Source organism: Nannochloropsis gaditana (assembly GCF_000240725.1).
Source record: "Nannochloropsis gaditana CCMP526 unplaced genomic scaffold scaffold600, whole genome shotgun sequence".
Taxonomy (NCBI): domain Eukaryota; class Eustigmatophyceae; order Eustigmatales; family Monodopsidaceae; genus Microchloropsis; species Microchloropsis gaditana.
The window spans coordinates 1-15517 of record NW_005803353.1 but is presented as its reverse complement, the minus strand read 5'-3'; the positions used below and the strand labels follow the sequence as shown (position 1 = coordinate 15517).

Genomic DNA, 15517 nt, shown 5'->3' with positions numbered 1-15517 from the left:
GAGGAGATAAGGCAGGGTGGCAAATGGTCGACCCTGGAAACTCGGATAGTGCACCGGAAGGGAAATCCAAGAAATGGCTTCTAATCGGTGCACTACTGACAATCAACCTCTTAGCAGTCTATTTCGCCATTGTTGATAGCACGGACTTCTGGGAGAAAGGGGCGACTCTGCCAGGTAACGTCGAGGCTCTTGTGGAATTTCTGCTTTAAGTGCCTTCCAATATCAGCTAAGCCATCCATAGCTATGCTTAATTCTTTTACGACTGTATTATATAACCCAAACCATTAAAATGATGCTGCCGTGCCATAGGCTCTTCTTTACAGCTATTCCAAGCAGGTCACAATGGTAGCGATCAAATACCCACGCTTCCTAACGACGAGCCACTAAATGAAGATCGTGAAGCTCGGTCTAACTCATTCCTACAAATGATGGGTAAGAGGTTGAGGAGATTGCATTGTAAATATGTGGCATTGTGTATGAGGCTCGCCTGCATTCGCACAGATGCATGCTGGAAAGTGCTCGTAACACATGCCTCATGATAGGATTGATCCTCCCTTTCCGTGTACATTAGGGAAATTTCCTTGGGCCGATGCGGTGGCTGCTTTAAACGATACGGCAAAAACCTCGCACTACACACAACTTCTACTCGACCAACTCTCCACGAGTCTGTTACAAGAGCCCATCGTCGCCCCTCGACCGAGCTGTCACCCGCCGCCTCTGATGCAAGCTGCCGACATCCAATGCTCGAAGTACCCCCACGCTTTTACGCCCAAGGAACGACGTGAGGTGAGAAGGGTGTGATAGTAGATTAAGTCTTTGGTATGGCTTTGAAATGTTGGCAGCTAATGTCTTTGCGGCGTGCGAAAGGGATCAATAATGGCATTTATTCCCACCAAGAGGACCTCAATTATCCAACTTCAAATCATTTTTGAATGCTGACAGAAACCCGTCAAGGTCGCTCACCTCATCCAGGTAAGTAATGCATTCATCTCTGAGATAAATCGTCCTGTTGCACAGTCAGCCATCAAGCCCCTTCAGCACCCATTCCTTAAGGCCTCGTTCTTGGCACGTGTCTTGACCAGATGGGCTTCGACGCCGATATGTTGGAGGTCCTACTCCACGAACTGGATGATGTAGTGGACAAATTTTTCGTCATTGAGTCCACAAGGACGCATAACAAGGTAGGTCAGTCCGGCATGACGGGCTCCGCGCCGTAGCGTAAGCTTTCGAGCAATTCTCCGTGTCGTGCCCGCCGAGACTGAAGCCATAAGTCTCACCACAATAGACGCGGTCTCTTTCTCTTCCCCACGCCTTCGTCCGCACAGGACACCCGGAAAATCCTCATGTGGGACCGGCTCAAATACCAACCTCGCTTCGATTTCGTGAAAGACAAAGTTGTCCACCTGGTCCTTGACGACTCCGAGACGTTGGTGAACCCTGAGGTTCCTTTTGCGCGCGAAAGCCTGCAGGAAAAGGCTCGGTGGGACTCGTTCCTCAGCTGGAACAAGCACAGCAAATACTTCGGACCCGAAGACCTGGTAGGTTTCGGAGATACCGACGAGATCCCTGCTCGCTCCAATGTCCAGCTGCTGCGACACTGCACAATGGCGGGTGCCTCGGTGGACATCGGATCGTGGTTCGCCCCGACCCGACTGGATGAGGCGTTTCGGCCCGACTGGCCCGTGCCGGGACATCCATGGACGTTAGGGGATCCCACATATTGGACAGTAGCCTCCGCAACAGAGTACGGGAACGCCGGGAACCAATACCCTAGCAGAATGCGGGGAATGTCCGGGAAATTCTTGCTCGGTGGGATCCATATGACTGACAACGGCTATTTCCCCATGCGGATGGCCAAGCTTGTTGCCTGCACTGAGTGCAGTGATCGCGCTGTCCGCCTGATTCAGGACATGGCGTCATATTTCCAAGACGGCAACGCTGGAAAAGAGGTGCTGAGTCAGCTTGACCTATATCTTAACCCAGTCTGGCCTGACCGAAAGCGGTTTGTGGAGGGGGACATGATTAAACCGACAGTGGGGGCGGCCTACCATATCCCGTGGTTCCTGAAATGCAATCCCGATAGATACGCGTCTTGGTACAGAAAGATTGACAGCCGTGTTGGGAAGCGGCGAAGGCGTTCATGGATATGAACAATTGCTAGAAATGTTGTCATCTTAGGGCTGTATTAGCCTCTCTTTAGGATGGTCGAGGAAGACTTGGCCATGAAGTGGGAGTCTCAGTCATACAGCCCATATGCAGGCAGAATGCAAAGCGAGTGTATGAAAAGACAGACTAGAGACCCAAAAGATCGATTTATTAGTCAAATTCAAAAAGAATCTTTGTAAGTGTTTTGTCGGAGGAAGACGTACTGATTGATCATGATCTGAATGAGGAAAGAAAAAGTGGTTTCTTTAAGGCTGCTCGTGTAGAGAGCGAATATGAACTCGACTGTCACAGGATTCGTGACTTTGTTTGAACAAGCGAAATAATTCATCGAAATCACTCCTCCATACGAATATAAATGTTGAATACGGCCAAAATATGAAAATCAGGAGTAAAGTTTCAAGCTCACCGGGCGGGAGCTCACCCTTTCCTCAAAGAGGGAAAGGACGGAAAGAGGAAACAGAATGTGCCTGCTAACAAAGGGATTTAGCGGGCGGTAGGCTCGCAGGCATGAGTATCCAAGGCACACATTCGCCGCGGATGCGAGAAAGGATTTGGGTCGATTGAGCTTTATTGCGTGGGGAGGTCGCCTTTGGATAAGCCCACACGATGGTTTTTCTACTCTCATCATAATTCTTAAATACCTTTTGAAAAAAGATTATTCTCTCTACCTACGTGTCTATTCATACGTATCAAAAGAATTCAGTCCCTGGGATGTCCCTGAGGCTTTCATGCCAAGCCTGACCTGCTCTCCCGATGGCCTCATTATTATTGTAAGCGTACTCTTTCTGAGTTGTTGACTTTCCCCAACTTTTCCACAAAAACCAACACGAATGCCAAAAAAAAATATTTCAAATCCAAAAAGGCTCAAAATGCCTCGTGCAATCTGGCCTCTACCACAAAGGGGGGTAAGAAGGTTATCTCGGATTTTTTTCCCAAAAAGCGAGCGAGTTGAACTGTTAGAGATCCTGGGGGACAGGCCCATATCTGCAACGTGACAATATAAAACATTCCTTACCATCCCGTCCATCGCAAATGGTGCGGGCGGCAGGTAAAATTGATGAATTTCAATCTACCAAAATGAATGCTAATATACGAGTTTCCACCATTCATTATTATCACACAGCTTGCGCTGTGAGGCTGGTGTATTCATCGCTCTGTAGCTCGGCGCACCATGTTTCGCAGTCCTGTGCGGAAACTTGGCTATCAAACACGTTGTCACAATCCTGGCATTCGATGGATACTTATCATTTTATTTGTAGCATGGATTTCATGCGCATTTCTTTTCTTACATTCCTTCCAAAGCGTGCGTTACAAAATGCTTTTCTCAAAGAAAATTCTTCCCTCTATATCCATGGCTGTGGAAACGGCACAACCAAGCAGCAGCCTTGACACGTATTTGCACCTGCGGTCGCGCGCCCGACAAGCGTTTAATATCACTGACAAATCAATAAGCATGAAAACGGAAAAGGTGGATATTCCGAAACGTATAAGAATCGCGCAGTACAGCCATGTATACGGTGCTGACCCTCTCTGGAACGACGACAGCGGTGCCTGGGAGTCCTGTGGACAGCCGTGTGAAGCAATTGGTGGATATGGAGACGCCTCGTCAGCAGCTACCGCCGACGTGGTCGTGCTGGACATACAAACCTTCAGATCTGTACCGTGGGCCCGACCGGCGAAACAGATATGGGTGGGAACATACTTTGAGTCCCCTGATCATTACCCGAACCGGAAAAACCCTCAAATCATGTCACAATTCAATGTAACGATGGGGTTCCGCCCCGATGATGACCTTCCAGTCTTCAACATGGTGTACGATACCATGAAGGGCTTCGCTGGCATTACTAATCTTACACTTCCGACCTGGGAAGCGAAGCAAGCCCGTCCTGAATTGATGTCTGTCTGGATCTCCAACTGCAACACGGACCGCACGCACCGGAAAGATATTCTTAAGCAGCTTGCATCTTCCAAGATCTCGTATGCCTCCTACGGCCGCTGCTGGAACACGCATTCCTCCGCGCAAGGTGTGACGGCATTGACGGATGCAGATTGGCGGCGCTACGGTTCTCAAAATCTGGGCGCGGAACTTGTCGCTGTTGCCGCTCAATACCTCTTCTTCTTTGCGGCAGAGAATTCAGATTATCCGTACTACATCACCGAAAAGGTCTTTCATGGACTTGCCGCAGGATCAGTACCTGTCTACGTAGGGGACGCAGAGAATCTTAAGAAGATTGCCCCACCTCATTCGATTATTTATGCGAATGATTTTGAATCCGTGGGAGCCTTGGCTTCTCATCTGCACACGGTGGCGCAAAATCCCGAGCTTTACGAGCAATATTTGAAATGGCGACAAGATTCTGACGCGCTCAACAAACTTGAAGCGATGATGGCTCTTCCCGCATGGGCATCCACGCACGGACGCGAATATGCATGTGCATTGTGTGAGTACATGCACGCCATTGGCAGCTGATTGTGACGTACACATACAGGCAGCTGATGTACGAGAAGCACAGTCGGCTATCACTTTCCTCCAAAGCCGAGGGCGAACAAAGGAGTGCTCTGGCCGGAGAGAATCGAGACGAAGGCTTGTCTGAGGGTGCTCACGCACGACAAAACAGTATTTCGAGAGTCATATTTACTCAGTAAGGGGACGAAAAGGCGAATCAATTGCTTCGCATGGGTGCATAGTGCTCTTGATTATGTGTACAAATGATCATGGGCTGATTCTGCAGCGGGATAAAGGGTGAAGGGTATCCCTTACCAAACTTTAAAATAGCGTAGTTTCGTCTGGTCATCAGACAGCAAATCTGAAGAAAATTTCTTGGACAACGAAATCAATCTCACTTTTCTTGTGAATGTTTCACAGGAATTAAATGAAGCATGTCGTTTAAAAACTCATGGGAATCTGACCTTTGAAGTCGGCCGCCTCGCCATTTCTCCCTTTCTGTTCCTCCTTTCAATGATTATTTCTTTCATGCGTTCCCCTCTATCATGGGCCTCGTTGGAAGAAGCTTTGCGCAGAGCTAGCTGGGCGCCTGATTACCGGTGAGGGAGGACAGAATGCGCGCTGGGTCGGCTTCCTCGTACTCGCTCACCTGGGAAACAAACCAACCGCAAATTAAGGGCAGGTTTGAAAAGGTCTGTGAGTTCATATCACTAGCAAACACAATGGATGAATGTTGGAAACAAAAACATCCAAAGAAGAGAGGGGCGCTTGGAAAAGGGAAAAAGGGACACGGATGTCCGTACCTTAAGAGGTCGTAGGTTCGGGTTCCTAAGATTGCTCAGAACGCTCTCGTCCCCAACCGCACGAAGCAAATTTTCGTCCGCGAAAAAGTTGTCTCGTGCCCTGTCCACCCACTGAGGGTTCTGGTCAAAAAGTATACGAGAAGTGATACGATAAATCGATCCAGGAAGAGACTCAGAGATTGATGCTTTGATGATAACTTGCACTTTTTGCCTTATGTACCAGAAGATAAAAGCATGATGTTCGAGAAGTGAGCGGAAGAAAGAGCATGAAAAGGGAAGTAGATAAGGTTGCCTTCGTTTTTCCACGCCCTTCTGCTCCTCCCAGCGCTTTTGATGACCTCCTTTTCTATCCATTTCACCTGAAAAGTCTCCAGATCGATCCCGCCCAGGTACTGGTCCACAAATTTCTGTTGAAGAGTGGCGATAGCCCTGGGACTTCCCCTTTTGGCGGACGCGACGAGTTCAGGGGAGGAGGCGTCGTTTGCTTTCAGCTGGTGAAGGGGATTGACAGGGAAAGGGGGGGGTGGTTAAGTCCCAAAAACAGTCCCAAAAGTGGAAAGAAAACAAAGGTCCGGTAGCATTCCTTTGCACAAAAAGGCCAGAAAAGGGACGGGCCAACACATCGCCAATGATAGGCGTTCTCCTTTTCCCTCCCCTATCTCACATCATCGAGGAAGTCATTCGCGTGCTGGACGACAGTGTCGGCGTCTTTGGTGATAGATCTCGCCTCGATGAGGGTAGCCCCCATCTCTCGCACTGCCTCGACCATTGCAGCGGCGGCCTGGAGGGCGGAATGAGGGAATGTCAATGGGAGGGAAAGAGGGGCTCCTCGTTGGTAATTTTGTTTGAGGCATGCTAGGCTTACACAGGCGGGTAGAGAGAGCTGGACACAAAGTAGCTCGAACGCTTCCGTACACAGGGAATAAAGCAATGAAACAGAACTTTTTGGAAAAAATGCTGCATTATCCGCTGTTCTCTAGAGTGTCTCAAAGTTCCTCGTAATGGAGAGCCGAAGAGAGGAAGGTCATTTCAGTCGTAGGAGTAGGCTTGCCGGATCCACTTTTACTTACGGCGTCCTCATCCGCAACCTCTCCCGTTTCTATAAATCTTTTCCAGACGTTGGTGGTTTTCATGAAGGGAAATTGCTCAAAGATTTGTCGTGCCTCCCTCTTTGTGACCGTTCTGAGAAAGGAGAAGCGGGGAAAAGTAGACGAGACAGCAAGGGAAGAATCCATCGAGAGGATTTAGGGAAATAAAAATGTATGTGAGGCAGCAGTACAAATGGTTTGCATCATTTGCGTGAGGAAATGAGGTGAGCGGGCTTTTATTTCTGTACTCAGCCCTACATACTCCTCCCAATCCTTTTCACTCCCGTCTCCTCCAACGTACTCGAGCATGCCGGGCAAGGAATCCCTGAAGAAATCGAAAGTGCCAGCCTTGATCCTTCTATGCGGATGTAGGTGTTGGAATGATGTAATTCGGCGTGCTTGTGAGAAGAGCGGACATTAACGTAATGGAGCTGCTGTACAGTCTTTTCCTTTCGGTAAGCGTTTCACAAATTCATCATCATCCCTCATTCTAATGGTTCACATATTTTTAAGAATCATCTCTTGAAACCTCATTCGGTAACAAGCTTGTGGCATTTTGTTAAGAAGGATGTGTTGACGGCTATCTGTGCGACTCACCTAATCATGTCGAAATCGGGATCCAGAACGGTACTTGATTTTGTGGCAGCTTCCTCAGTTGAAGCCTGACTACTTGCACGACGCTGTCCAGATGAAGACTTTCTGGAAGTTTTGGAACTTTTGTCTCCCTTTTGGGGGTGTTGTTCATGAATCTTATCGAAGAGTGAGCTGCCCTGTGCTCCAAGAAAAATGCATCCACCAAGAATTATAAACTTAAAAACCAAGAATTTCCATGGTTGATGCTGAGCCATGGCTGCCCTTGCCACAAACTACTTTTTGAGATGAAAGTCTGGCTTGTCTCGTAGATTATGTGTCCATGTGGATTCCTGTAATATGTTATAAATCGGAATCAGGCACGGGCCTCGTTCATGTTTCTTGCCGGTACTATGCAATTTCAGTTATTAGCACAAATTCCACATCTTCTGTAGCCACGCAATACAGAATTTGATTGCCCTATGTCTTAAAAAGCCTCGGTCACCCGTTGACCACGTTTTTACGCACGTGCAGTCTCGGCCTAGGCGAGATGGGCCAAGCCAGAGAGGCGCCGACGCTTTGCTGACCGCACGAGCACATCCATCCTTGTACTTTTTTTTCCATTCTTGTCCCGGTCAAACATTCGTCCATCCATCCAGCGAGGTCTTCTCCTGCTTTATTTGACATTTTATATGACGTGTCTTTCTAAGCCATGTTTCTTACATCTCTATGTGTGTATTTTGTATGCCCATAATCAACTGGTGGTGAACGATATGCTACAGGCTGATTACTGCATCTCTGCTTATTCGTCGGGTTAGAGGACTTTCGCGGCACAAAAGTGGTAACAACCCCTCTCGTTTAATCTTAAACTTTTACTTGGAGAAACTATGATCCTTGGCTGATGAAGGACGTTGTACAATGCCACGATTTTTGTCATGACAATGCTTCTTAATGGAGGCTATTGTCCCGGGGAAATATGACGCGTAACTTTTAGGCGAGATCATGGCATCTCGACTCTCGCCGGTTTGGCATACAACTAGCATTACACAGCTCAGGAGGCCGACATCTTCAATAAAGACAGTAAACTTTTCGTGTATGATCACTCCCGAGTCTTGATGCAGGGCTATGGTATGATGTGCTATGCTTTGGGAGGCCGAGTCGTCGACATCTCTATCATGATGTCCTCCCCTTGTCAAATCAGTGACTGCTTGAACTCATCGCTGTCTCTGCGGGCATGGATTACTCTCTGGCCCATGATGTGTCTCGCACAAATGGTGTTACGCCATTCGCTCTTTTACTTTTCACAGCTCGTGGAGCACGAAGATTCTATCCAGCAAATGTGATACTGTCATTGTTGGAAAGCGGTGTATTTGACCTCAGATTCTCTCTTGAACTCTAATTCATGTTTCATCCAGCGCGACAGCCAACACTCTGATGCAGCAGCATAGGTGGGCACTGAGGCTGACATTTAGCATAGTAATAGTTATTGTGGCAGTACTGGCTGTGCATTTTGCCAAGCGGCGCGACGCCAATACTGAGGTTGTCAAACCGGAGTCCAAGGTAATGTGGTCGGAGTTGCGCATTGGAAGGACCCTACATTAAAAAGTCCACTATGGCCATCAATCAGCAGGACGCATCGACAGCATGGGATCAGCATCAAAATTCTTGGACTGACCTCTCTTTAGACATTACGAGGGACAAGGCGGGTAACGGAACTGACTTAAGACCAGGCGAAGAAGCAGATGTGTCGTCCCCGACTACGGACGAGCGCACTCCACCTGCAATTCAACATTCCGTTCCCATCATGTCGAATGGTACAATAACGACAATAGGCAGTGGAATCTTTGCGCCCTTCATCGAGTCCCGATTAGGTAACATGGTACCAGAATGCACGCCAAAAACGGGAGTAGAGTTGCAGCAGATGGTAGAAGGTAAGTTTTAAAATATCGACATTGATTTCGCTATTTCCTCACCGCAGAAAATAAACTTTGTTCCGCTCAGGTACCCTCTGCTCTGTGGTAACTTTGCTCCCCGGAGTGACCTACGTCCTTTCGGAATTCATTCGTGTCAGCCGGCAAATTACTGTCATTGGCCGACCGTTAGACATGCCCACAGTTGATGCCCACAGGGCTTTTCGAGCCTTTACTGTTGAGGCAGGAGGATTCATAGACATTCGATTTGTCCGTCTTTTTCGTGGAAAGCCTATTCGACTTCGTCCGTCCCTCCTCGAAATCCGAGGAGGCGTATTCTACATTAGAAGAGGAGGGCGAGCGGTCTTGACCAGCTGTTTCCTCACGGTCAACCCTAGATTGATAACGGAATTTTTTATAAGCGAGCAGTTGGACACCTTGCGACTTAGAGGAGGATACATACTTCAAGAAGAAGGAACTCTGGTAATGACAGACGTACATATCTACGTTACACGACCCGGTGTGCTGTTTCGGGAAGTCTATACGGTGGGCGGGCAGGTACTACTATTGGCTGGCAATGCGGTGTTTACGGGATGCACTTTTTTAAGCAATTTGCTCTTCGTCAATGTTGTTGGTGTAGGGGACGCCATAGGGGTATTCGGGGGAACCGCAATTTTCACCGGATGTTCGTTCACTTTGAATTGTGCCTTTCTTTCGGTAAGTATTTTCGTTGACGACCAGTTCTGTCGTAGAAGACTAAAAATGGCTGTTAAAATTTTGTCTTATACATGAAACCCTTTTTCTGCGTTTTAACTCGCTTTTAGAGTCAAGGGACCGGGATGCTCCTTTTCATGGGAGGCGGCGTTTCCGTTTTCACAGGGTGTCAAGCGATACTCAACATTGGAGCCCGTACCTTTTTTGGAGCTGGTGGGACTTTTTTTAGTGGTGGTGGCGTCTCTATCTGGACGGGCGTGTCAGTACATGCAGATATTGCATTGCTATTCGGTGCCGCAGTCGGTGTCATCCTGGGTCAGGGGGCGGGCATATTTATCAAAACAGGAGTCTCCCAAACGGGATATATAGCGGTGAATGCCGTGGCCTGCTTAGGTTTGACACTTTACGTTGGCTCGGGCGTCGTAGTCCAGTCGGAGACACTGTGGGTACGTGTGGCGGCTGTTACTGCTTTTTACGGGGGCGGGGGCTCCGTCTACATTCATGCTGGTACAGGTAGGTAACACCTTATGAGATAAAGAGTTATTCAGCTGGAGTGGAACAAATCTAGAGTATAAGAGTATAAATAGGGTGCCATCTTACTGCTTGAGCTCTCATGGCATGGCCGGTGACCGAATGACTAGGTCAGGCATTGGTGACTCTCCTTTCGTGCACGCAAATGCCTTATATGACCTTTTCCACACAAATGGCAGTTTCTATCATCAACACTGCGGGTCTTATCATCAACATCATACTATTCGCCTCCATCGCCGGCGGTCATTTTTTTTTACATGCGGGCTGGTTGACTACCGTGAACATGTATTTCTATAAATTTGAGTGTGTTGGCGTTGTGTACGGCCAAGGTACCGAAATTCTTGTTCTAGCGGGAGGAGCTGCCCTGATCAACACAGGCTATCAAGGTGGTGTTTATTTTGTTTTTCACGGGAATCGTCGCCTTGCACAGTTCTGGATTGCCGGCCACGACGTGGTATTGCGGAGCAACAAAACTTTCAGCGGTGCTATTGCAACCAGGGACAAAGTAACTTACATCCTTAAAGACAGGACAAGGATGCGAGTTCAGATGCAGAACGTCGCTTTCGAAGACTACGATCAGACGGAAGTAGAAAGGGTGTTCGGGTTTAGAAACCATCGTCGTCACCTTACATCCCTGCAGGAGAAATTAGAAGCGTTTGCCGTATTCGCTCCTCCTACGCAGGAAGACGAGGAAGGCCTGAGTTTGACGCAAACTGTCAAGGCAACACCCACTCCTTCCACATTATCTCTCATGGCTGAGGCTCCGGTGCTTGAGCAGGCCTACCAGAGAGTCGCTCCCTTCACCCATCTTTACATACCCACCATACCTACCGACGTGAGGACCGACCATATCTTCCTAGCGGGGGGCTTGGACGACTGTTCTCTTTGCAATGTGAAGCCCGGACATACTAGCGAAAACGTGGACGGTCCCGGCGCTGCCACTTGCGCCCTGGCCGACCGTTGTGAGAACCGGGCACCCTCTCGTAGAGATGCGTTAGACGAGAATAGCAGTAGCAGTAGCAGCAAAAGCAGCAACAACAGTAGCAACAAACGTGATGGTAGTAGTAGCAAAGATGACTGGTGGAACCCGCCACCAGATTCAGGAATGCCTAACTCCTCTGTTGCTGTGCTGGATATACAGGTTAAGTACACGCCCACGTATCCTTTCACTGCCTACTTAGAGCCTGATAGCGTTGAGGTCGGTATTAAAAAGGCCTTTGTGACCCTGGGGGTTACCCCACGCGCCCATGTGCGAGTCCAGCCAGACTTGGTAAATCCATTAAATTTCGATGATGAGGAGTATGTGAAGGCGGTAAGAAGAGATACCGAGCAGAACGGAGGCCTCAATGCAGCAGAGGTAGGAACCACGCTGAGGGACGAAGAGGGAGAATTGCTTGAGGAGTTTTTGCGAGCAGGGGACAGGAATTTGGTCTACGAGGAGTGTTTGAGCAAGTCCTTTCGGGTGTATGTGGTCAGCGACTGGCAGAACGTGACCGACACGCACATTGACAAGCTCAAGGGAGCAGCAGGAAGCGGGGCTTTGACCCTGGCATTGCAGGACACACAGCCAGCAGACGACGGTGTAAAAATCTGCGAAGCATTCCTGAAGACAGCCCGTTCGATGTTTATTCCGGGTCTCAAAGCCTCGTCGTCCAAGGAAGAGGCTCTAGAAAAAGGAAAATCTTCGATAGCCGACGTGTTGGGCGCAGGGAAGGCTACTTCGATGGCAGCGGCAGCACTGACGGACAGCGTTACAGGTGCGCGTGTTGATGAGGTATGGATAGGCAAGACCTATGCTCTGGAAATAGAGAATTTTGCACCTGCGACGCCTTTGGTTGTCAAGCTGGTTCCTCGTGACGGAGATGGGCCCCTGACATTGGACGGTTTCTTCCTGCGGGACGGAGAGGGGGCGCTTACCGCCTGGATGTGGACAGTGGACGAAACTGTTGAAACTGGGGCATATTTTCTGCAAGTCACGAGCGAGGAGGCAAGCGGTAGATCTTCGACAATCTTTGAGAAGTTGAGCACACTTGTGGGTTTAAAGTCGGGAACCCCAAATTCTGCTTCAAACTTTGCCTATACCCAGGCGTTTGACGTGCGCGAATGACGAAGAACGATGCATTTTAGATTCGATATCTACGAGGGTATTTGACAAGTCATTCAGGTAGCTACGCCTCATGGTAGAACCTCCTGTGTGACACACTACTTGCTGGTCATGACCGAGGTGTGTGGAGTCCCCGGGGTGCGGAGTTTACTACCATTTATGTCCGCCTCTGTCACTCAAACATTTCGGCCACAGAGGCTTTTTTTAAGGGAACCAGGTCCTATAAAGCATCCGAAGGAGCTCTAAACAGTAGGGGTAATATGATCTCACGTTTCCACGTCTACAATTCTTCTGATCATTAAAGTTTTGAGGGTTCTCTGTCTTGTGTAGCATAGATAGAAGCGATCCTGCTATAGCACTGATAATGTCAATGAGACATAGTAGCGCAGCCTCCGTACATATTAATAGTAGAATTTTCAGGCCGCCAGAATCTATGTGCAACCATGTAGATATGAGTGCTTGACTGTCACTGTTCCAAATGATATAATGATGTAGGTGGGATTCCTTTACACGCACTAAAGAGTACTGTGAAGAGAAGTGTGTGCGAGGAAGCTTACATGAAGGTTGCGAAATAGGATTGTAGATGTTAAAAGATTCGATGAGAATGCAAGACCTCTGTATGATCCATATCTCTCACACAAAGTTAGAGAAGTCTATCCTATAGGGAAAGCACAAATTTTGAAATGCGCTGGTTTCTGCTTTTGAAGTATTTAAGAGAGAGCACAGAGTCTTTGCAAGTCGGAGACTGTGAAAGAAAAGCGATTGGGGAGGCAATTTAAATGCTGGAGACACCATCTTGTGCTGTGAGAATGATGACGTTAGATCGTTTCTGATTCAAGACTGGTGACACGAAATATGAAGTGTGCTCTCTTTTAAGTCTTTAACACATCATCATTTTCAGAATTCTATCACGTTCTGCTAGTTCCAGTCTGATATCGAACAACAATCGCGATTCTCGACTTCGAAAAGCTAGAATGAATGTCGAACAAGTGTGAGTGAACCCGCGTGGATACGTAGCAAGAGGTAACGTACAACTTGAAGTTTCTTATCAAATTCAAATCACGCGCCATTTACCAAACAAAAACATGTCCTTTCTGCATTTTGTCAGGGTGAATTTGTTGCCCTTCTATTTTTCCCATCTTGCTCCAGCCCTTGTCTTTAAGTGGAACGGAAGGTCTAGAGCTGAATTATGCTTTTAAAAGGACAAAAAAAAACTTCCCTTGTATTTAAATTTTGGTCTCTCTTCAGTGGCCACGACAAAACTATTGTGTCAAGATCACTACCACAGGATGATTACGCGAGATGCTTCTGCGAAGTCACATGGCATTTAAAGCTCTTTTACTTGTAGACAGATCATTTTCTGTTTAAGCATGTCAGCAAAGGGGTAGATTTTTTTTTCCACTTTTTCAAATCATATCCTTCACATCCATGTTCCTCCATCCTTTATGCCCACGTAAGTATACAGATGGACATCGACCTTCAGAATACATACCCCGAAAATTCAAAGGATGGGACACACGATGTTAGAAGTAAAGAAGCTGTCGAGGGCATCGAGTCAGCACGTGGGTCTGGCAACGTTTCTCTCTCCCCTAACCCTGTACTTCACCCGCTAATTCCTATTCAAACCGGGCCCCTCGTCCAACAACGAGGTGCCGAAGACCATGACCAAGGGCACTTGCAAATTCAAAGAGATCAAACAGCCCTAGCTTTGATTCGAAGCGGGTCTGGAAGCCCCACCTGCGCCCAAAAAAGAAGCATCTTAATGCAATCGGAGCACGGACTACAAGAGTCACACGAAAAGCGAATTCAGTCACAGGAGCAGCAGCCAGAGGGTGGAGAGGAGTTGAAAGCACGGAACAGAAGTATTTCGGACAAATCTCTCCAGTCTTGGGAGAGTGGGACAGGTGGCCGGCACCTCTCCCGCACAGCCACCGTGAGCCAGTTGGTCAACCCCAAGGTGCCTCGACGGGAGTGTCATGTGTTGAGCGAGCTTCACGCGTATCGGATTCCTCAGCCCTACCCAAGAAAGGATCAGCAGCGCTCGTGCATGTAAGTTATGCGTGTGCGTCGGCTGCTCTGCATTTTTCTCGCCTTTGAACCGAGGGTGCCAGCACTGGACAGACCTTCGTAAGCGTCTTTGTCTCCTGTTCTCCCCTTTCCTGTCGGAGACTCCTCTGCCTCATTTCTTACGATTTAAGATATCTTGCGGGACTCATTTGCCCTTATCTGAGCGTCCACTCTCCGGCACTGTTGCTAACCCATCAATGCCGCTTTGTTTTGCCCACTCCCTACCCCGCAGCACGACGAGGCCCTGGTCTTTCATTCGAATCCTTTTCTACTTCAAGGGCACCGTCCTTGAGAACATATGGCCTCAGGTGCCCCTCCTACTCCCTTTCTCCCTGCTTCTCTCCGATTTATCCACTATTGATGTCCGTCACCATGACCCTCTTGCAGCTTTTGTTTCATCGCCGCTCCTCACCTTCCACTTGCTTTCTTCCAGATTCTTTTGGGCGTCCTCGTGATCATCTTTATCAAAGTTCTCCAGTCTGTCTTTGACGTCACGTACCAAGTCAACCCTCGGATCTCCACCATTCACACCATCCTGGGATCGGTCCTGGGCTTTATCACAGTGTTTCGAACGAATCGGTGAGAGGGAGGAGGAGGAAAAGGCAAAGATGGAGGGAGGGCTGCATCTTGATGCAGGGTAGGGACATGATGTGTCTTATGACAAAATCTGAAGTTACCCTTTTTCGTGCACAACTCACCCCTCTCCTCTTTTGCTTTGTCCCTCGCTCCCTCCTTCCAGCGCCTATGATTCCTACATCGAGGGCCGTAAATTCATCGCCCGTGTGGTCAACAACTTGCGAACAGCCATGATGGACATGTACATCAATGATCCTCGGTACTAAATCAGCCTTTTCCTCCATCTCTACTGTTTTCCGTTTCCTTGCGTCTTTTTAAATTTCTTCCAATCATATACCTAGTCTTCTTTATGTTTTCCCCCTTGTTACCTTTTTTCATTTCTTACCTTTAACATCGATGGTCCTCAGAGACGAGACGCTCGAGACAAGAGAGATCCTGGTAGAGCTGGCTGAAGATTTTAGGCGCAAGTGTAACATTCTTTACGCGTTCATCAGGTCAGAGGGAAGACCAGGAGTGATGGACAAAGGGAAAGGATTGGGGGG

The 15517-nt window shown here is 48.3% G+C and overlaps 2 protein-coding genes across 2 annotated transcripts; one reads left to right on the top strand and one right to left on the bottom strand.

Moving 5' to 3' along the window:
- Positions 1–390: 390 nt before the first annotated feature.
- Positions 391–2033, top strand: NGA_0223500 (beta- -mannosyl-glycoprotein beta- -n-acetylglucosaminyltransferase; the record flags this gene model as incomplete). The annotated part of the gene is made up of 5 exons (XM_005854165.1): positions 391–432; positions 572–786; positions 943–972; positions 1083–1181; positions 1326–2033. Coding segments are annotated over exons 1-5 (1059 nt in total), but the record flags the coding sequence as incomplete, so codon positions are not given.
- Positions 2034–5101: 3068 nt separating this feature from the next.
- NGA_0223401 (uncharacterized protein) lies at positions 5102–7430 on the bottom strand. Its single transcript, XM_005854164.1, has 7 exons — positions 7101–7430; positions 6766–6861; positions 6486–6597; positions 6080–6196; positions 5775–5906; positions 5416–5526; positions 5102–5261 (listed from the first exon to the last, which is right to left on the bottom strand). The coding sequence occupies exons 1-7, from the start codon at positions 7349–7351 to the stop codon at positions 5190–5192; spliced, it is 891 nt and encodes a 296-aa protein (XP_005854226.1). The 5' UTR covers positions 7352–7430; the 3' UTR covers positions 5102–5189.
- Positions 7431–15517: the final 8087 nt, after the last annotated feature.

Coding starts and splice junctions, on each gene's coding strand:
- NGA_0223401 (XM_005854164.1), bottom strand. CDS start 7,351: ATGGCTCAGCATCAACCATGGAAATTCTTGGTTTTTAAGTTTATAATT. Junction 6,862..7,100: donor CCCGATTTCGACATGATTAG/GTGAGTCGCACA, acceptor ACATCCGCATAG/AAGGATCAAGGCTGGCACTT. Junction 6,598..6,765: donor AGTGAAAAGGATTGGGAGGA/GTATGTAGGGCT, acceptor CTCCTTTCTCAG/AACGGTCACAAAGAGGGAGG.